Source organism: Canis lupus, chromosome 11 (genome assembly GCF_048164855.1).
Source record: "Canis lupus baileyi chromosome 11, mCanLup2.hap1, whole genome shotgun sequence".
Taxonomy (NCBI): domain Eukaryota; kingdom Metazoa; phylum Chordata; class Mammalia; order Carnivora; family Canidae; genus Canis; species Canis lupus.
Genome location: NC_132848.1, coordinates 10,533,933 through 10,556,051, shown reverse-complemented (window position 1 = coordinate 10,556,051; position 22,119 = coordinate 10,533,933). Strand labels below are relative to the sequence as shown.

The 22,119-nt window shown below is 42.0% G+C and overlaps 1 protein-coding gene across 1 annotated transcript in view; it reads right to left on the bottom strand.

Annotated features, from left to right (window-relative positions):
* Positions 1-342: 342 nt before the first annotated feature.
* HMGA2 (high mobility group AT-hook 2) overlaps positions 343-22,119 on the bottom strand; it is a 145,172-nt gene continuing 123,395 nt past the window's right edge. Inside the window, exons 4-5 of the mRNA XM_072843147.1 lie at positions 15,869-15,901; positions 343-3,495 (exon numbers count right to left, since the gene is read on the bottom strand). Of these exons, the coding sequence (XP_072699248.1) occupies positions 3,448-3,495; positions 15,869-15,901 (81 nt within the window). The 3' untranslated portion in view covers positions 343-3,447. The remainder of the gene's footprint in view (positions 3,496-15,868; positions 15,902-22,119) is intronic.

The window sequence follows — 22,119 nt, the reverse complement described above, 5'->3', positions numbered from 1 at the left end:
TACTCTCTTCACCAAACTTCTGGCTGTCTCTGCAAATGTCACTTGAATGGTAACTAGCAGGTCATCAGCTACTTCCCTTAACCAGCATTGTAGATGCCCAGCCTTCAGTAGAAATCCCCTGGCAAAATTTCAGTAGAAATTTTGAACTACAGCCTGCTCTTCCTTTACATTTATTCTAAGGCCATCTTTGTAGGATTAAATGGCAGACCGTGGAAGACGGATCTAGGGCAGCTGATTTAAGCAGCACGATACTTTAAAACGGTTATGTCAGCGTACGCAGAGGCGTGGGCACACAACATGCAGGGGGTGCGACAAAATGACTTGCGAATGTCTCGCTCCATGACCTGTTTTGACCAAACTTTATTACTCATTTAAGGGAGTTATGACAAAGAGTAGGAATCAAAACACATGGGGATCACAGAGGCTGTTATGTTTATTGTGTAGAACAGACAGTGATAATCCACTAAAGAAATATTTTCAACAAGCAAGCGATTCAAAGTACAATCATAGACAGCAACTCTACATGAAGAACAAAGAATAAAGTTAGAAGACACTCGGAGGAACAGGGAGAAAGTCAACTGCAGTTCAACGTCTTGATACTTTTCTCCTGCAAACATACCTAACTTGCAGAATGGTAGAAAAGTTAAATGTCCAGTCTTACTTAGCTGAGACCAACAACAGCAAAGAACAGTCCTATAAAATTTATCTCCCACAAAAATAAACTATATATATAAAAATTTTATGATGTTCTTACTGTTCCATTGGCCACAAGCTTTTTTTTTTTTTCAGTATGAAAAATGAGGTATACTGGGGCGTAAGAGGTAGTAGTGTGTTTTGATTGTACAACGTATAGGAAATAAGAGAGTAACTTCATCAGAGATGGAAATCGCTCGGTGCTCCGAGTTTGGCCAACATGAGCAACTCGCTTTAGTTTTTATGAGCTGGCCAATGAGGTTTTGAAAAGGCCCAACCGAGGATATGGAATGGGACTTTTATTTTTATGAGCCACTGTTTATTTGCTTATTTAATGCACAGTTAACAGTAAGGTTGAGTTTTAATTCTCTCCGTAGCTCCTTTGGTGATTCGCAACAGTGAGCCATCTGCCAGTCTCAGAGAGGTATGTGGCCTCTGAAATGACCTCCCTGAAGTGGCTGGAAGAGAGATGGTTTTGAGTTTCATTTGGCTTCAGTACTGAAAGCCATACTGACACAAGCCGTCATGAGAAACTACCTCCTGGCCCAGTTGATAATACCATGTTAAAAAGTCAGCACACTCACTAGGAGAGAAAGCAATAAAAACTCTACTACATAAGAAGCGCTTAAAATAAATCTGGTTGAGACATATTACAAAAATCACATTTGTGTAAAATACATGAAAATATCTGTCAAGCATTTTCTCATATTCAACTAATCTTAAAGACACATATTGTTGATTGCATCATGCAAAAGCTGAGCTTGTTGCATCACACCTACAAAGCTTCAAGTTTCTTTGAAGGTTGGCTTTTATTTATTTCTTTGCAGAAAGTATGTAAAAATGTGTTCCTTTCTACCAAACGTCTCTTACAAAAATAGGTGGGACTAGGGATAGGGACAGTTTGAACGGTTTCAAACATTGACAAAAATGAATGCTGCAAGTCACAAGTTCATTCCTTTTGAAGTCTGGAGGTAGGTCTTTGCAAGTCAATTAGTCCATTGCCTTAAACAAGTCATTTGAGGTACACACTTGGAGGGTAAGATTTAAACATTACAGTCAAATTTTGTGTGCTGTGTAGTGTGGACTGAGGAAAATTATCCTTAAGAACCTAGGAGCGACTTGGGTAAAAAAAAAAAAAAATTCAAGTTAACGTAGAAATCTAGCAGAGAAGCTGAAACAAGTATTTGTAAAATTTTAATTAAAAAAATAGAAAAATACATAGCCATGCTGAAACACAGTAAGGAGACTGCTTCTTTAACTGTAATGAAGTGTACAAAAAGAACCGCAGATGATCAGCATCGCCTACACCCATTACGTTTTTCTTTTTCTTGCATTGCTTGTGTATAGCAGCATGTAATAAGTACTAGACTGTAAATTAATTGTAACATTCAGAGGTAGTATTGAGTAGTGGGGATATATTATTGCATCTCTGGCTAAAAGTGCAGTTTGAATGAAGAGACGGTGAACTGAAGCCAAAGTTAAGCACCTCAGGCAACCATCCTATGTCAAAAAAACGTATTACTTGAAGTAATACATACACTTAATTTGAGGTAAGTGGTATTTAGGTCTTTCACGGAAACTGATACATAATGAAGAGAGGAGAGAGACAGAGAGAGATAGAGAGAGAGAAATAGAGATCGCTTTTTTTTTGTTTTGTTTTTTTAAACTGTAGAATAACTATAGCAGAAGAAATTTAGATTTCGCTCCTCTCACCTAATTCAGGTGAGCTCATCATGCATTATTCTGCTGTACCCTCTCATTAAATCACCGAGAGGATCATTTTGCTTGTCTAGGTGCCTTACATGCTTTGAAGGTAACAAGTGTGATTTATTGCAAAATGGCATTTGGCTCTAGAGGAAGTAGGTTCTAAACCCGGATGAGTGTTTTCCAGAAAACGAGGGCCTGTGAGTCCATCGCTTACTCCTGCAGACAGGTGCGACGGCCACAAACACAGGAGTGGGCAATCTCTGTTCGCTTCCTTCCCTTTTTCTGACAAGTGAACATAACCTGATCTGGTGTGTGAGCTGGATGAAAGGATACATCAGCATTTAGTCTCATTTAGAAATATAGGTTACCAAAAACAAAACCAAAAACCAAAAAAACCCCCCAAAAAACCAAAAAACCAAAAAAAAAAAAAAATCAAGTAAGTGTCTACGAGATTATACGAAAAAGAGAGAAGTAGTATATCTAGTCCTATCTTTGGTGTTCTAAACAGAAGCTTCACTAGGGCGAGCGGGTCGGGTGGTGGTTGAGGTGTACACAGTGTTGAACACCGCGCCTTTCCCACGGGAATGCCCCATGTCACGGGCGAGCGTGACACTTTCTGGCCTGTGTGCAGTGCAGTGACTGAGTGAACCCGGCTCGGAAGTCTGTGGGTTTTTTGCTTGTCTTTTTCCTCACCCACCCGCTCCTGCTTATCAGGTCAACAAACTATTAGTAGGTTAAGAAAAAAGAAAACAGTAATTAAAAGTTGCATTGTTAAACTGTGTCCCCTGTGTTTACAGCAGTTTTTCACTAAACCTGGGACTGTGAAGGGATTACAAAGAAGGTGATTAATATAGTCCTTTTCAAGGTTATGTGATTTCTCCCCCACCCCCCAGGCCCCCCGCCCTGCCCCCCCGCCCCCCTGCTCCCCCCCCACCCCCAGATGAAAGTGGAAAGACCATGGCAATAGAGAGTAAGTGGTCACTGCAGTGTCTTCTCCCTTCAAAAGATCCAACTGCTGCTGAGGTAGAAATCGAACGTGGGCGCCCCCTAATCCTCCTCGGCGGACTCTTGTGAGGATGTCTCTTCAGTCTCCTCCTGGAACACACAGAGGGCACAACCATTACACCGTGTGGGCCGCCCAGGGGGGCCCTCCTTCCACAGCCCGCTCTGCGGCCTCCAGGGGAGGATGCGGGTGACCGGCCAGGCCTCATTCCCAGGCCTTCTCAGACCGTAATTGAGGAATCAAGGTGTTGTTTTTTCCCAGAGCAGTCGTTAGCCGCTGTTGACTTAAGGCCTGACGTCATGGCGGCTGGTCAGCAAATTCAATTGTTCGCAGCCCAGAGACTGGCAGGCCAATGTGAGCTTACTCACCAACTAGAGTAAAAAAAGAAATGCATTTCTTTTTTTTTTCTTTTTCTCTTTTTTTTGGGGGGCCTGAGAGCACGCCGGTCACCACCACGGTTAGAACCCCAGCGCACGAGTGGAGCAAGAAAGGGAAATCCTTCCTTAAGCGTCACGCGTGAACCTGTCCCGCGGATGCTGGCAGGAGTCGCTGGCACCTTTGTGACGCTTACGAGATGCTTTTGGGCACCGTTTTGTTATTGTTCCCGTTGGATGGGCAAAAAATAAAAAAATCAAAAAGGCCAGGCCCAGCAGGCAGTGCCCCCCAAGTCGCGAGGGAGCAGGGCCGGGAGCTGGGCCCGGCCTGGCGGGACCACGACGCCACCGCCAGGCGCACAGGCAGCCCGAGCACAGACCGCCTGGCAAAGGGCTGCAGGAGCGGACCGCTAGCTTCCTTTCCAAATCCAGTTCCTCATTCTTGCATTTATTAAAACACATTTTAAGACAATGAGCAAAGTCTGGCATCACGGCCGAATGTCAATCCTAAATCCACCTCGACCGAACACCGAGCGGTGGGCCGGCCAAGTGGAGAGAATCTAATATCTAGGTTTTTGCAGGGCCTCCTCTTCCTATAAATCTAATTCTTCCTTCTCTTTCCTTTCTTCTGATTCCTTGCAGCTCTGGAATTTGCTGGGAGTTTCTGCAAGCTGCCTGGGGCCGCACGGTTCTCGTTGCCTTTGCTTATTTAGCAAACGTGCAGTACCTTTCAGGACATGGGTGGTAAAGCGGAGACAATAAACATTTCTGATAAAAGTGTCATTGGTGAGAGGATGATTTTTATCAAATGCTGCACACTGTCTCGTAAGACGGCATGTGAAAAAGATCTAGGGGAAGAGGTAAACATTTACTCCTGCCGCCAACTGAGCCCCCTTTAAGAATGGCCAGCTTAAAACAGCTTATAACAGTCTTCATACTTTAATAGATTTGATTTTCCACATGGCTTCATTTTGTCTGGGTGGCTAACTGACACAATTTATACCTCTCTTCCTTTCCCAGGTCACCACAGTACACCATTCAGTAAAGCATGCCTTCAAGCTTGTCTGCGTTATATGACCAAACTTCCATTCATTAGTGTTTGAAACACTTCAGCTGTGAAGGAGCTCCTAAATGCTACCATGTGTGACGCTTTTGCGTAAGAGCAGCAAACGGGAGGGGAAAAGGCCCACGTGAACGGGCCCTCGCACACGCACAGGAATGCACGCGCATCCGTGCACACACACGCACAGGCCCTCGCTCACCCGCTCTACCCTGGGCCTTAACCACAGACCACTGCTTACTGCAAACCCCTCTGCAAAAGGTTCCAAACATTCCCTTGCCCCAAAGACTCAAGAAAGCTGTAAATCCTGGGAATCAACACACACACAAACGAATGGATTACAGCTTAAAAAATAGAACCACAGCAGCACCAAGTCAGGAGATTTCACACCGGTTTTGTTTAGTCTGCTTCGGGTTATGTGGGAAATGTGGAACGTATGCATCGACCGCCCCTCCGCCCCCAACCCTCAAACTGAGGGCTCCACATACTTAAGCAGCAGGTTTATACCTCTTGATAGGCAACAGGCCATGACCCTGAGATTCTCCATGGAGTCCCGGCCACAAAGGAGGATGTAGCATGATCAAAGCCACAGGCAGACGAAAGGGAGACCAGCCAAGGTTCAGCTGCCCCCTGACCCTGTCTTTTCACTTAATATTTAAATTCCAGAAAGTCACTAAGCTGTTCGGCAGATACGCTCTTCACGGGTCCCCAGATGACTCACTTCTCGTTAGGACACGAGGTGTGAACCTAGGGCACTGCTCTGAGACGGACCACAGCACAAAAGCCGCCAGGCCTATTTCACGCCTTCCTCTTACGGGTAACAAACTAACAGGCAAGCTGGAAAACCTTCTGGCTTTGGCTGTAATTATTCCAATTCCTACCAGCTCGATTTTTTTCTATACTATCTGGAAACCAAAGTACTTCCAAATCCAGAAGGAAACAGAATTTTCGGGCCATGAACTCGCAGAGGCCTTGTAGTAGATGGAATGCGTTCGGCTTTTCAAAACATTCCCAGAAACTTTGCTTGATTTGAGCTCTTGAAGCTCCCGAGATGTAAGTGGTTTATTTAAATCCCTTCGACACAACTCAGCTGAAGATGATGGTCCCTCATATTGTTTCCTTTACTTAACAGTTCTTAACACGACACGGATAGTTGTTTTACTAATCTATCTTTCCGCTGACCTTGAAATTCTTCTACTAGTAGCCGTCAGTACTGGGTTAAGTAACTAGGCTGTCAGAGGGTGGGGGCCGCAGTCTGTTACCTCTGGGAAGTGATGTGGCTCTCACATGCTCCCAGTGATGGTTTGCTCCAATGTCTAGTCAGTGGAGCATTCCCTCTTCTTGGCATGGCCCCCCCCTGGCCACCCTCCAAGGGACAGCATGGCTGCCAAGCAGAGGACGGTGGGACGTGTGGCACTTCTCACCCCTGCAAACCTGTTTTCACCTTTTCAGTGACTTGACTTTTGCTACATGTGTGGTTGCTGTGACAAAAGCATGGGTATAATTAAGAGAAGCCTTCCCTGTCAGGAAAAAAGATGACCTTGGAAACCCCACCCTCAGCTGCCCTGTGCATCGCAGCTCACCAGACCTCACACAGGCCCTTCTATGCTGCAAAGCGATGGAGGGGCTGAGCAGCTGGGTCTGGCCTCCCCCAGAATCTTGCTTCCAGCGTAGAGCAGTTGGTTGGGACACCTGAGATGCAGTCCCCTTAGGTGACTTAGGAGACACTGCCACCCGTTCTAGACAATAGTTTGCACCTTGAGATATTTATTTCAATGACTTCACGTTTGCAGCATATGGGCCAAAGGACCTTTGAGCTCATGTAGGCCCCACTGCTCCCCCCCCCCCCCCCGCCCAAAGAGCAGCTTTGAGGCAATGAGGAGATGGGAATCTCATAGCCAGGAGTTACACACATCTCGTTAGAGTCTGGGCCGCAAGGTGGGAAGGCAAACAGCAGCAGTCTGGTCACGGAGGCCAACTGCTGGAATGGGGCTGCAGGAACGCGGGATAAAAGGACTTTTCAAAGTGGAAGTGCATAGTGACATTTTTATGAGCACCAGCCACCACGACCTCTGAACACCGAGCAGCTCCCAGCCATTCACGCGGCTACTTTACAAAGACCACGGAGGCTGCACCACATCGGGGTGAAGCGTGCAAGTTTTGGGGGAAGAAAACCGATGAGAAGGAGAGGAAAGCGGGCAGAGCCGGAGAGCTCTATTTTTATTATGACTCCAGGAAAATTGCGCTCATTTCGCCTTAGTTTTTCTTTCGTTCATGAGAAAAAAAAAAAGGAATTTAATAAATGTAACTCTTTCACTGCTTTGGTTAAGCTTGAAAAAACACGCCACTAAAACCTAGCAATAGAGTTTGCACTTATCTCCATCCTGCATGTGGCATGTACCTTTGGGTATGCTTCCGCTCGTTGATTCAAAAGGAGGAAGAAGACGGCCCAATATCCAATCTTATCCTTTAATGCCTGGTGGAATTTTAAAACATCTTAAGCGTCTAATCACAGATCTTAGCACACAGACACAAGCGTGGGTGTGTGCTGGGAGGAAAGTTAAGTATTTAATGTGAGAGCCGAAGCTCTGGGTTTAATTTTCAGATGCAGACTAAACAGCAGGTCTGCAGTGGAAGGGAGGCCAGTGAATTCTAAATGGAACCGGGAAACGGAAATACCCTCCTTGCAAAATTTAGGACTTGGGTCCCCAGGATCCCCCTCTCTGTGTGTAGTAAAGAGTGCAAAAGCACAGAAGACCATGTCGGCTTTAATAAATCCTCATTTTTTTTTCTCCTTGATTGCAAAGAATTCTGTAACTCTTTTATTATGGAACGCTGCAGGCTAAAAATACTTTTGTAATTTAAGCTATCTTGCCAATAAACCTACAAATACCTGGTTGTCTAGAAAGAGTCGTTATAGTTTAATGACAAATTCTTTTTGTCATCTGAATATGTCCAACTCCTTAAGGCCTCGGAATAACACATTCAAGAGTTTTTCACGTTCCTGAGTATCTCCAGCCAGTCCCATCAGAGCAGAAATAATGGACTCTGCTTCAGTAGCAACGACCAGAAACAGATTTTTCAAGTTCCATCTGTGGCTAAATGGTCCGCAAGACCACAGAGCTGAGTTTTTCTGTTTCTCTGTCAGATAGTTTAATTTAAAATGGATTGAGGCTGTTTAACTTAATGGAAAGTGATTATTTCCTCCAACTAAGAAACCTTTACATCAGATTTAAAAAAAATATATGTTAAATGGAACATATATAAACCAGATAATCTGGCAAGTGGAAAGTATTCTGGGTGGAAATGCCAGCAGGGAAATGTGTTTTTTACCAGGAGACCTAAGAAGTTGGGATATTTGAGGCATTTGCACCCCATCCTTTCTTTATTTTGGCTGAATGGGTCTAGAAATATACGAGTGTCGGGATACCTTGCATGTGTCACCACCAACTTAAAAAAGTCAGTGTTGAGGTCCTTCCTGAGGTTGCATGTGTCACCACCAACTTAAAAAAGTCAGTGTTGAGGAATGTTTAAGGGAAAGATGGTTAATCCTGGAGGTCGCTGACCACCGACATCAACCGTGGCATTAATGGACTCATGATATATTTTCATTGTGACCCATTTAACCCCCCAGCAGGGGGTGAGAAAAAAAATGTGACAACCAAATGGGAAATTAAAAAAAAAATTAAATTCAATTTGCCAACAGATAGTATAACCCTCAGTGCTCATCACACATGGGAAAATTTTGACAACAGAAAAGAGTAAGACACCCTGTAAGATATATAGTGTGGAATAATCATTGTTAATTAGTTACTCATTCTATCTTTATTTCTTTACTCGTGATTCAATGATAGACTGCTGAGAAAGGAAACATTAAATAAAAATGAAAAAGAAAACAAAACAAGATTTCATTGATTTCTAAAATGTACTCGTTTGTCCCATCTGCACCCTTGATCAGGGTTATGTCACCGAGAGAATGGCTTACCAAAGGAGCCTCATGGTTGAAAAATAGCTAAAGACGTAGCAAGAGGATTTTGCATGAAGGAAGCATTAAGAAGAAGGAAATTTATTTGAACATCTCCAAAACTGTTGAGGGATGTTCTTGTTTTCATGCGAAGTAGTTTTTATTTTTATTTGCTTTTTTATTTTATTGTTATTATTTTTTTAGCGAGGGCGAGAGAGGGGCCGAAGGAGGAGAGAGAGACTCTTAAGCAGGCTCCGTGCTCAGCTCCATGCCCACGACCCTGAGATCAAGACCTGAGCCAAAACCAAGAGTCGGATGTTTAACCGACTGTGTCACGCAGGCACCCCCAGCAAAGCAGTTTTTAAAAAAATGATTATGTCAAAGGACGTTTAGTGGTTATATTCCAGACGTGTTTGTTCATGGCACAGACCAGGAGAAACTTTTTTTTCTTGCTTTTCTATGTGTATAAGTTTTTGCATATTTGTTGTGTTTGTTGCCAGGGAGGAGACCATTTCTGGATTTTAATCAAACATTTTTCACTGAACATTTTTCATTACTCTGAGTTAGGGCTTTTGGATAAAATTAGGAAAAGATCAGTCATACTAGTAGGTCAACAAATAATTTCTCAATATACATTTGAGAGTCTAGCAAACACTTTCTGAATGTAAAGGAAGTGTCTTGGACAAAGCAACATGTTACTATTCAAACATTTAGATTTTCTTTTTAGAAAGACGAGGTTCTAAAACTAGTTACAATTGGAGCATCTGGGTAGCTCAGCGGTTGAGCGTCTGCCTTCGGCTCGGGGTGTGACCCTGGGGTCCCAGGATCAAGTCCCGCACTGGGCTTCCTGCATGGAGCCTGCTTCTCTCTCTGCCTATGTCTCTGCCTCTCTCTCTGTGTCTCTTATGAATAAAGAGATAAAAGCATTAAAAAAAAAAACCCTAAAAACCTCCTATAGGAAATCTGGCAAGCCCAGAAACTCTAAATTTTGCCTTGGGTAGGTTTGTATATTGCCCCAAATTGAGTGATGTTCTTTTACTTCTGTTAGAAGTTTGTCATCTCTCTGAGACATTCCCTGCCAAGACCCAGCTGACTTGACCCTGCCCATATTCCTTTATTACAAGGGTGAGCCAAGCTAAGTACTTTGTAGGTTTATGGTTAATAATCATTTTGATAGGTTTTCTTGCCCTACCCCCGTGCTATTATATCCTTGAGCCACTTTACTGTAAGGGTTAAACGTTGGCTTCTACTGTGCTCTCTCCTTTTCCCTTGACCTCTGCAATGTCACAGGTCAGGGGTTAAGTCAAAAAGTATTGCATATACAACAAAACAGTGCCACTCTGGCGGGGCTTTGACAGAATTCTTCACGTTTTGCCAGTTGGTACCGAACATTTACTGGCCCACAAAATGTTTTTACCAGCTTGAAGGAGCATAAGTGGGAAAATAAAAAGAAATCAGTACTCTTTATGACTTAGGCAGCATAAATCATGGTGTTCCCTGAGTGAGTAGAAGAGTGACTATTTGCAAGTCTGATTTATTAGGAACTATTTACTGCATTGGCCGAGGTACCATTTAAAAGACGAGAGAGTCTTTTAGATTGAGAACGCTCTCCCCTCTGACTCCCTCCTCCTTTCTCCTTTGTGTGTCTAGACCCAGAGCCCCCAGTAAAAACGCCTTCTGGAAGAACAAGATGCTGACTGCAATCCATCAACTTGCTTGTCCCAAAATGAAATCTCTCATTTTGCTCAAACAATGTTTAGGTTGTCTGAAATATAAACATCCTTAAAACGGCCCTTGAAGTCCCTGTAAAAACATTCAACCTTTCTTCTTCTTCTTCTTTTTTTAAGAAGGGAAAAAATCCCACGATAACTGAGCTTACTGAGAGTTCTTTTGCCCAGGTACACACCACCCACAGAAGATGTTACTCGCAAGTAAAAACTCTACTTTGAAACAGAAAGCTTTGTTTCCACTCTTCCAGCATCAGAGAACTTTCCAAGCCTCTCCCTGGGAAACTGAAAAGGAGCAGGTTTATACCTGTGTTCCTTGCTGGAGGTGGAGCTTGCCAGGGAAGCACAACAATGAGGACTTTGGGTTGAAAGTTAAGGAGAACCATCAGGATTTTTTAAAACCTGTTTTCCCTTTGGGTAGGACTCAGGTGAGAAAAAAAAGTCTGAATTAAAGAGCAGGAGTCACTTCTGATGTCTTCTTAAGGCCTTAAAAGAAGGAAATCAGGAAACGCGAGAAGATATCTGACGACCCAGCAAAAACTTTTTAGAAGTCCGAGATGGCATGGGATTTATTCCTATCAAAATAAAAACTTGAGGAACAATAACAATGACAACAAATCCTACCACTGTTTCCTACTAGAGTTAAGGATGTGATCCATGTGGTTGAGAAGTCAAGGGCTTCAGTTTGCTAAAGAACTAACGTATTAGCTAATTTCTATTTATTGCCTGATTCTTCATTTTCAATGAAAATATAGTAGAGCGCCCCCCCACTATGCTTCATTTTTGCTATTCTTATAATTTAAAAGATTAATGTGAATATTGCTGATTTTTCCCCTCTAGATTTTTAAGAGACCATTAACTTTTCCATTAGGATGTGGGACACACTTGAGGTCTCTAGCTGATGGCACCTGGTGGGCTTCATAAACACAACCCCCTGCGGTAGGGCTTCCCTTACATTTTTATTCTTCAATTGGACACATGTATTTATATACACAAACATATATCAGGATTTTGAGACCTATCATAATTCTAGACTTGTCTCCTCAGAATGAATTTTGCTGCTTTGTATTCCAGTTTCAAGAAGTGGCATTCTTGAAGCTCTGGGGAGCTTTCACAATGTGATGACATTAGGGTATTTTACAATAGAGTCTTTGTAATTCCATATAAATGTGACACACATACAAGAGAAGTGATTTTGACTGTTTTAGTCCTAATGAGAGGATGTAGCCATTACGGTAACATTTCCTCCTTAGTTAAAACAACCTTTATTTTTAAAAAGTACAGTGAAAACACGGGAGGTCAAAAAGATAGTCGCTTTGAACGAGTGAGAATTCCAGGATTTTTGAGAGTATAAACCTCTGGAAACGAAAAACCCAGCATCCAAAAAATAAGTCACACCATAGCTATACTCCCTGGAACTTATATTTTGAATCTCTCAAAATTTTCTTGGGAGCAAAGGGCTATGTTGTTCTTATCCCAGGGCATGGGTGGATTAATGGGGAACAGAGAGATTAATTCACCCAGTGATGGGGCCAAAAAGCAAAATTTAGGTCTTTTTACACACTGCTGCGCCCTTTTCCTTAGATGCAAAATATTTAATTGTATGAAAATTTCACCACCTCAAAACAGGATCTGAATGTAGCCCCTCAAAGTACTGTCGATGAAGAGAGGATATGAGCCTGAGTTTATCCAGACTGCCACATGGAAAAGCCATCTGGGGGTATTTTGAAATAAACAGATGGAAAAGGAAGAGATCCTTTTGAATGTAGTGTTAAATTTACATTATCCTCCATGAACTTCCACGTAGCCCCCGTGTTTATATAATTCATCACTGTATCCTTAGACAATATAGATTAGGAAGCCCAATGAGCTCATGTTCTTCTTCTTCTTCTTTTTTTTTTTTTAACTCTAAACTCTCCTTGGGAGGGCGTATCTAGAGCAGGGTCTGTAAGACAGCTAGATAGATCAGTGAAGGCCAACCCAATCCATCTGTGCCTTCTCTGATAGTCTTGATTCTCTTGGGAAAAAAATTTATGCTTTCTTGATGTATTACTGACCAATCTGCAACCAGTTTCGGCCACATGGATCATCTGCACCTATGATTTATTTGTTTCTGCCTTTCTACTTTTGCATATGCCACTCATTTCATTGATAACATCTTCCTTTCTTTTGCTAATTTACATCTCCATTGTCCCCTCTGCCACTAAACAACAAAATCAAAAGGCTTCCAGGGGCGCCTGGGTGGCTCAGTGGGTTGAGCGGCCCACTCTTGATTTCAGCTCAGGTCATGATCTCAGGGTCTTGGGATCCAGCCCCATGTGGGGCTCCGTGCTTAGTGGGGGGTCTGCTTCTCCCTCTCCCTCTGCCCCTTTCCCCAGCTCACACACTCGAGTGTACTCTCTCCCTCTCTCTCTCAAATAAATAAATAAATCTTAAAAAAAAAAAAGTCTTCCAGGAATTATGCCCTTAAGTAACACATGGCATTCCACTCATCCATCTGCATCCCCTCTGTTCCTCTTACACATTGATAGTCTGTGGTCATTTGTTCAACAAATGTTCAAATGTCTTCTCATGCATGTTCGCCGAGTATCGTCTTCAGCCCTGGCTGGCTACACATTAGAGTCACTCGGAGAGTTCATAAAAAATACTGACGCTTGGGTCTTCAGACCAAATAGTCAGAATCACGGAAGGGTGGGGTCAGTAGTGTGTAGGTAAACTTGCTCCCCAGGAAAAAGAGGGTTCTGATTTGTAGTAGTTGTCAATTTTCATGCCTTAAAGGCTCACACCAGAGTGAATTTTAAGCTACCCTACTTGACATCACCAAACATACAATTTGAAAGAGATGCTTACAAGTGGTTCACAAGGGCCGGCTCCTTACATGCTACTGGGCAGGGTTCAGGGGTATATACAACATGTGATAAATACACAAATACACACATATGTATATTTCATATTGAGATATATATAATAACCACATGAATATATATATGATGATATATATTACATATTATATATATGTTTATAATGTCTAGGTTATATTAGAATATTATATTCTAATATAATGTCTAGGTTATTCTAATATTCAAGGTTAAGAACCTCAACTAGGAAAAAAAATTAAAAAAAAAAGAACCTCAACTAGATCACACATTTCCCAGATGCAATAACTATTTTTGTTTGCCTCATCTTCCCTTACAACACCAAGAACAGAGACTGAGTCAATGTCATTAGCAGACCACATAAGGTTATTAATCTATTGTTCATAGCCAGGGATGCAACAGTGAACACTGCAGTATCCTTTGACCCAAAGGCACTGACTTTTATTTTTATTTATTTATTTTTTAAAAAGATTTTATTTATTTATTCATTAGAGACACAGAGAGAGAGGCAGAGACACAGACAGAGGGAGAAGCAGGCTCCACACGGGGAGCCCCATGTGGGACTTGATCCTGGGTCTCCAGGATCACACCCTGGGCTGAAGGCAGACGCTCAACTGCTTAGCCACCCAGGCGTCCCGGCACTGACTTTTAAATTTACGTTCTCTTGATGTTCTTACTGATGAAAGATGAGAGGCTAAATACATTTGGAATCACCTAGTTAAAATATCATTGTTATTTATACTTTGTTTTGTTTAAATATTGTCTACAACCAGTCAAACACTGGGCGTTTATTTTTAGTACTCCTTATCACTCTTGGCTTTTAGGAATGGGGGCAGCCGTGAGAATCTTTTTTTCACATTAACTCTCTTATTTTACTTAACACACACATGTAATTATTCAGACACATTTCCCCTATATGCATGCATGTGTTTATAAGCTTCAATTCCCTTTCAAGCAGCATTCGTAAAGCATAGTAGACACATAGGATTGCTTGGATGGTCTTCCCCATCCAAGCCACCACTGTCCCAAGAGAACAGGGTGGAAAGTACACTTTGTAGAGACCTCTAGGGAAAAGATCCCATCGATATTTTAAATTATATGAAAGAGATCTACTACAACGAACAGAACTCTGTAACCCATGACACTGGGGAACAACTTACTTCAGCAGGTTCTGCGTGAAATACTCAGATCTCCTGGGCATATCTTTTTTACAATTTATTTATTTATTTTAGGGGGAGGGGCAGAGGGAGAGAGAATCTCAAGCAGACTCTGTACTGAGTGCGGAGCCCAACACAGGGCTCGATCCCATGAACCTGAGATCACTACCCACGTGGAAACTAAGAGTCAGACGCTCAACTGACTGCCCCACCCAGGAACCCCCTCGTGGGCATCTTTTTAAACCCAGAAGGGGAGAAGAGTGGGACATTCTTATATTTTAATATCAGCTCACATACTTGGCAATCATGGTTAATTTATTCTTCAGATTTTTTCCTTCAAGATGTATTTCCTCAATAAATATGATTCTTATGTTTTTATATATCGACTACATTTAGGACAAGGCACATAAGGCATAAAGAATAGAGAAGTAGGGGATCCCTGGGTGGCTCAGCAGTTTAGCGCCTTCCTTCGGCCCAGGGCGTGATCCTGGAGTCCCGGGATTGAGTCCCACATCGGGCTCCCTGCATGGAGCATGCTTCTCCGTCTGCCTGTGTCTCTGCCTCTCTCTCTCTCTCTGTGTGTGTGTCTCGGATGAATAAATAAATAAAATCTTAAAAAAAAAAAAAGAATAAGAGAAGCAAAACTGGTTCCTAATTTTGATGCTGCCAAGACTTCAGAAAATGAGATCCAAGCCAATGGGGGAGGACTTGAGGATTCATCAATCGGCAAAATTGGTATAACTTAATTTCCCAGTTCCTCGGGCTTCTTTGGGGTTATCAAAAGTTATGGAATAGAATACGTCTCCTGTCATGAATCACAATATATTTTTCAGCTAGTAAGTCCTGTTTCAAGTGAGTGTAATATGGATCGATAAAAGGAAAGGACAAAATTTGATGTTTAAGAGTTAACAAAACACATGATAAAATTACTAAATGTTTTATATGAGGCACTGAAATAAAGATTTTACTTTTCAAAGTATTTATATTTGCTTTGTACACTTCAAGCTTTGGTATTCTAGGTTTTTTTTTTTTAATTTTTATTTTTAAGTAATCTCTACAACCAACATGGGTACTGACTGAGCCAACCAGGTGCCCCGCCCCCAGGGTTTTTAGTGACACAATCTATGTATTCTGGGCTTTGTCTAACGGACACAACAAATGTGTAAGAATACTGTGATACTGACTTAACCAAAAGTAGAAAAATACTAAATAAAAATTTAATTTGGGGTCGTATCTTTTTTACTCTACTAAAAAGTAGTAGTAAAATATTAATTGGGAGGAAAAAAATCATAATGATCATCTCTTACCTGAGCAGGCTTCTTCTGAACGACTTGTTGTGGCTGAGAAAGAAACAAACAAAAAGGAACCGTTACATTTTAAAAGGAAATATACATAATAAAAATAACTAAGTATGTATGTTTTAGATATAGACACTTGTCTGCAAAGTAAAGATAAAAAATTGGTTCGAAAATCAGATTCACTTGAGGAGTGGAAGGGTCTAATTTGTTAGCATTTTGTTTAAAAACACTCAGCTTTCTTGAGACACAATTTACATACCATAAAATTCGCCCATAAGGTGTGTAATTCAAAGTTTCTTTAGCGTCTTCAGAGAGTTCTACAATCACCATCAAGATCTAGTTTTATTTTATTTTATTTTTTTAAAAGATTTTATTTATTTATTCATGAGAGACACACACAGAGAGAGAAAGAGAGGCAGAGACACAGACAGAGGGAGAAGCAGGCTCCATGCAGGGAGCCCGACGTGGGACTCGATCCCGGGACTCCAGGATCACGTCCTGGGCCAAAGGCAGGCGTTAAATCCCTGAACCACCCAGGGATCCCCAAGATCCAGTTTTATTTTTATTTATTTATTTATTTTTTTTATTTTACTTATGATAGTCACAGAGAGAGAGAGAGAGAGGCAGAGACACAGGCAGAGGGAGAAGCAGGCTCCATGCAAGGAGCCCGACGTGGGATTCGATCCTGGGTCTCCAGGATCGCGCCCTGGGCCAAAGGCAGGCACCAAACCGCTGCGCCACCCAGGGATCCCAAGATCCAGTTTTAGAACATTTTCACCTCCTCTCAAAAAAATACCCCATACCCATTATCAACTGCTCCCTACTCCCTCCCGCCGTCCTGGTAACTCTCCCATCCCTAATCAACCTCTCAGCTTTCTGTCTCCACAAACTGGCCTATTCTGGAAGCTTTAGGTAAATGGAATTATACAATATATAGTCTTTTGTGTCTGGCTTCTTTTACGCAGCATCATGTTTTCCAGGGTCATCCGTGTGGTAGCACTCAACGGTACTTCATCCCTCTTTACGACTGAGTAACATTCCATCGTATGGACATACCACATTTTGTTTATCACCCTTCAGGGGATGGACATTTGGGTTGTCTCCACCATTTGGCTATCATGAACAATGCGACGGACATTCGTGCATAAGTTTTAATGGAGACATGTTTTCATTTTGCTTGGGTAGATAGCTTGGAGTGAAATTTCTGGGTCATACAGGTAAACTCTATGTTAACAACTTCATGAGGAGCCACCAGACAGTTTTTCAAAGTAGCTGCACCATTTTGCATTCCCACCAGCAATGGGTGATGGTCCCAATTTCTTCACATACTTGTCAACATTTGCTATTGCCTGTTTTTAAATTATAAACATCCTACTGGGTGTGAAGTTCAATGTCACTGTGGTTTTGATTTGATTGTCCCTAATGACAAATGATGTTGAACATCTTTTCATGGGCTTATTGGCAATTTGTAGACCATCTGTAGAGAAACACTACTCAAATCTCTTGCCCACGTCAAAGTTTGTCTTTTCATTATTGAGTTGTAAGAGCTCTTTACATGTTCTGGATATGAGGGTCATCAGAATATGATTTGCAAATGTCTTCTCCCATTCTGTGGTTTGTTCACTTTCCTGATGGTTTCATTTGCAGACTAATTTGTTATATTTATATCTATAGCTCCTAAATTATGTATGTAGAGCAGAATTTGTTTTTGAGTAAAACATCTGAGGGAAGCTTTTTTTCTACCCAGACTAAATTAATTTTCCAATAATTAGAATATTTGAAAGATATTTAAGTTATTCTTTCTTGGTAAAAGTAGCACCTGAATCCTAAGCTTTTTGATTGATTACTCCCAGTACTCACTCTCATGTCTGAATAGAAGCCTTACTTCTTCTATCTACACATCACTAGGATTTACAGACACAACTGAGCCACTCGGATGTGGACAGGGACATGCTTTTGTGGCATGAGTGAAAAAATAAAATAAAATCACTACCGTTCTCCCGAATAACAGAAGTTAGGGCAAATTCATTAAAACCATGGGGTGCAGAGCTCCCATTCGTTTTCCTTCCTCTCAGAATTTCTGTGATGGTGTGATTGTCCTGTTGCTGGTGTACTAATAAATATGTTAGATGAAAAATCATCAGAGCTCTTTTTTTTTTTTAGAAGAACAAGATAAAACATTTTTTTTTTTTTAATGGCAAAATACTTTGGCTCACCTAAAAGAAAAAAGTTCTCCCCCTCGAACTTCAATCGCAGGAGACATGACATCCTAAAAGCCCTGATCTCAAGAGGATACTTTCTCCAGGTGGAACTCACCCCAGGATGATTAGGACCTCTTAACTCTTGGGGTTCAAAGGGGTGTGGTAAGAGAGCATGCATCTCAAGAGTCCTCTGCAAGGACAGACCACTTTCTTCCTTCTGTTTCTTCCTGCCGGTTACACCTGTACCCGTGTTGACTCCCAAACCGTTTCCAATCCGCACACATTCTTGCAGGCTGACTGGTTTCGGCTGCTCAGAAGTTCCCCTCCTCTTTTGGCTGAGGATCCCGCATTCATGTGACTCCTGCACACTGCGGGGCTCAATGAAATCCTCTGAAAGGGTTGCCAGCTCACCCGATTTTCCATGAATTAGGTCCTGACACTTCAATGAGAGGAAAGACAATGTCTGAACCTCTGCCAGCCCTGGCTCCCGGCCTAGTCCGTGTCACAGAACTTCCACCAGCTGCCCTTCCACACAGCACTTCATACTTTTCAGGCCACCAAACAAACAGACCCTTGAATGCTCTCAATGCTGCTTGGGGTGACGGCTGCCAGGAAGTTTCCCCGGCCTCTGGCACCCGAGGGCTCCAGGCGGTGCGAGAAAGTTTTCTGTTGTTGTTATTTTGTTTTGTTTTTATTTTTATGAATGGCTCTGGTAGGAAATGCAGACGGAAGCATAATACTGCAGCCATTCATAAAAAAGGGAAAGGAAACAAACTCTAGTCTGGAAATCTTCTGGGACACCAAACCGACTGCAAGGTTCTTATCTTCCTCGAGGCATCTCCTGGCTTAGGAAAGGGCTGATACCTTGAAACCAGTTGCCCCTTGGGATTCCTGTCATCAAAATACGTGGTTGGCCACTACATCTCTAGAACAAGAGCATATGAATCTAGAACAACTATGCATATGAATCGTCAAGTGTGGTTGGCAGTGTATTTTCCTGCACCTGAATACATGAATACTTTACATATGCATTTCCCATACAGAAGCTAAAATCCTTTCTATTTTTTTAAAAGATTTTATTTATCTATTCATGAGAGACACACACAGAGAGAGGCAGAGACACAGGCAGAGGGAGAACCAGGTTCCATGCGGGGAGCTTGATGCGGGACTCGATCCCGGGACCCCAGGATCATGCCCTGAGCCAAAGGCAGATGCTCAACCGCTGAGGCACCCAGGTGTCCTTCCTTTCTATTTTTTTTAACAGCTGCCCCTTGGTGACCAGGAGGATCCAGGCCTTATTATTTCCATTTTCTCCCCCACAGGGAAACTAAGGCATAGGGAATCAAATTAACTTCCCCTAAGATCATTTTCTATCTAAAACAAGCTGAGTCTTCTATTTCTTTTAATCCCCTGTATAGGCTCTGAGGAAACCTGTTTTCTTCCTTCACCATTCCCCGCCCCCTCCCGCTCAAAAAAGGTCAAATTCAAAGCCAGGTCCAATTCAGGAGGAGAGTGGCTTTGACTTCCACCTCCAGCTTCACTTTCTTCTTTGGGATCTCTCAGGACTCCCCACTGCCACCTCGGCCAGAAGGAGCCCATGGCTTCCTCAGCAGGTTTAGGAGGCCGCCGATGACAGGTGAATGCCAGAGGACAGGAGTTAGCCGCCCCCCCCGCCACCCCGGGTCCAGCTGATCCCCTCCCTCCCACTTGGAGAGTCTTCCCTCATTGCCAACCATGGAGGGTAAGAAGTCCCCTTTAAAGGCATGGATTTCATGATGGCTGTTCAATTGAACAAGTTGCGAAGTCCTCTAACTTGCTTATTTAGATGATTCTGAGGACTCTGTTTCTAGTAAGTCTGCGCACATGGTGAGTTCCTACACTTTAGGGACCTTGTCGGCTTGGCATGCAAAATCTTAGAGCACTGAAATTTTGAGTTCCTTATGTTTAGAGAGTTCAACCTTTCAGAAAGCTTGTCATGCAAATCTCTCATTCAGCTGTAGCATTTAAACATCTCCAACGTAGTAGGTAAAAGCAAGCTTTCCAGCCATCAACAACAAAGGACTCTGAAGATCAAGTGCTTTGGGTTAATACAATGTTAAAACAAGACAATGAGAGCTAAAAAGACCCCATTGATAGAACACATCACAGAAAGACGCAGAAAAGCCCTTTCTAACCACATGGACTTCAAAGTGTGGTTCTCTGCGGGCTCCTCCTTATATGGGACTAACTCCGCCAAATTCAAAATACAATCTTTATCCGAATAAATATGGTTAAAGTTTGTACATAGCATAGGATACAGCATGCTAAGAAAGTGCAAGGGATACAAAAGAGAAAAGCAACATGCTTCAAGATTTCTGAGATTGTACAGTGAACCAGTATTTTTCCAAATAAGAGGAAAACAGTTATCAAATGTATAATGTCCGCAGAGTATTTTGGTTTTCAAGATTTTGCAGAATGGCACCCTTGTAGGAAACGGCCTGCTGCACCACCTATTTCAGAATAATTAAGGGGTTCCCCAGCCCTCCTGAGAATCCAATCTATGGTTCCAGGGAGTCTAGGTATTTAAAGGGGATACTTAGACAGCTAAGCCACCCTTCTGGTAGGCATTGAAAGAAAATCCTTCATAACAAAGGGCCGAGACATTAGTAGCTCATTTTTAGTACTAAGCTAAACAGTAAATGAAATGAGGCTGGAATTGGGCTTACTAACTTAATTTTTTTAAAAAATGAGGTACAATGTGCCATAAAGTAAGGATGATCCTTATGTAAAGAGTCTTAAGTTGACCTCTGAAAGAAAATACCCCTTCATTCAGATCTCTGTGGAGATGGGGTCTTTTGGTTTCAGGTAAGCAGCAGATTTTTAATTTAATTATATCTTTTGTTTTTGCCAGTCGCTGGGAGGTAGTTTTGTCCCCTTTGCTTTAAAATCCTAAGACCATTGTTCAATCAAGAGGTACTTCTGTTCCTTAGCACAATCTTTTCTTCAGGTAGATTGTTTCTCATTTCTACAGCAGTATAGAGTAAGACAGATCTCCGTGCTATTTACTAAAAAAGAATTTTAAAACCCTCATTTCTTTTGCAAGGCATGAAAAGTCCCCTTCGGTGTAAACTCTCTTGAAATAAGGCTTACACCGAAGGGGACTTTAACACGTCCTCAAATAACAGCTCACAGATAAGCTCAGCTATTTACAATTTTAAATTAAATATGGGATCATATTAAAAACACTTGCTAAACAGATATTTGTCTTTAGACTCCCAGAGGGTCCTTTATGCCTAAGTCAGCTCGTTGAAAAAGTGGGGCTTATGACTGCAATTGTAACCACATGAGTGCAACCACCTTCGTATTTTGCCTGAACTGGCTGATGAATTTATCCCTACCATTTGGAGAAAACTCCATTAAATAAATTGACCTACTGCTCAACTACCCCAACTGCTTTTTGGACTAAATTAATTGGTTATTTGTCATAAAAAGTACCAAACAAATTCAATAAGTAGACACAGCCCAGATTCTACACAAGCCATTGTCCAGTTTCTACATAAACACTTCGAACACAGCCATGAACCACGAAGGCCAGCAGCAGCTTCATGTCATGTGGTGTACATCCCTAGGGGAGTTTTTTCTTTATTCGTGTTTTGAACAACACCCTTTTTCACCCTTTGTCCCAAATAGTTTAAAGGCAAAAAGATGACCTTTCTTTCTGTATATAACCATTTGCCAAGATTCATTTTCATTTATGTGCTGAGAAATATGCTTTTCACCCTCTGAAATTTCACAGTGCTGTTTTGAATGTATTTTTTTGCCTATGACATTAGCTGAACTGGAGGGAGATTCCCAACATCAAGAATGAAAAGTCTTTCCTGCCTTTCATGAAATGATGTAATCAACACACTTGCTCATGATCCTCTGGATTTACAGTTTTAAAACTCCAATATTCCAGAAGTCAAGATTTATATTTGGGTTCCTCTAACAAAATGAACATGCTCTACAGGTTTTGAACCATTTTTTAAAAAGCATAAGAACCTTTCCCTCTCCTTTTCTACATCAGATGTTAGGTGGAAT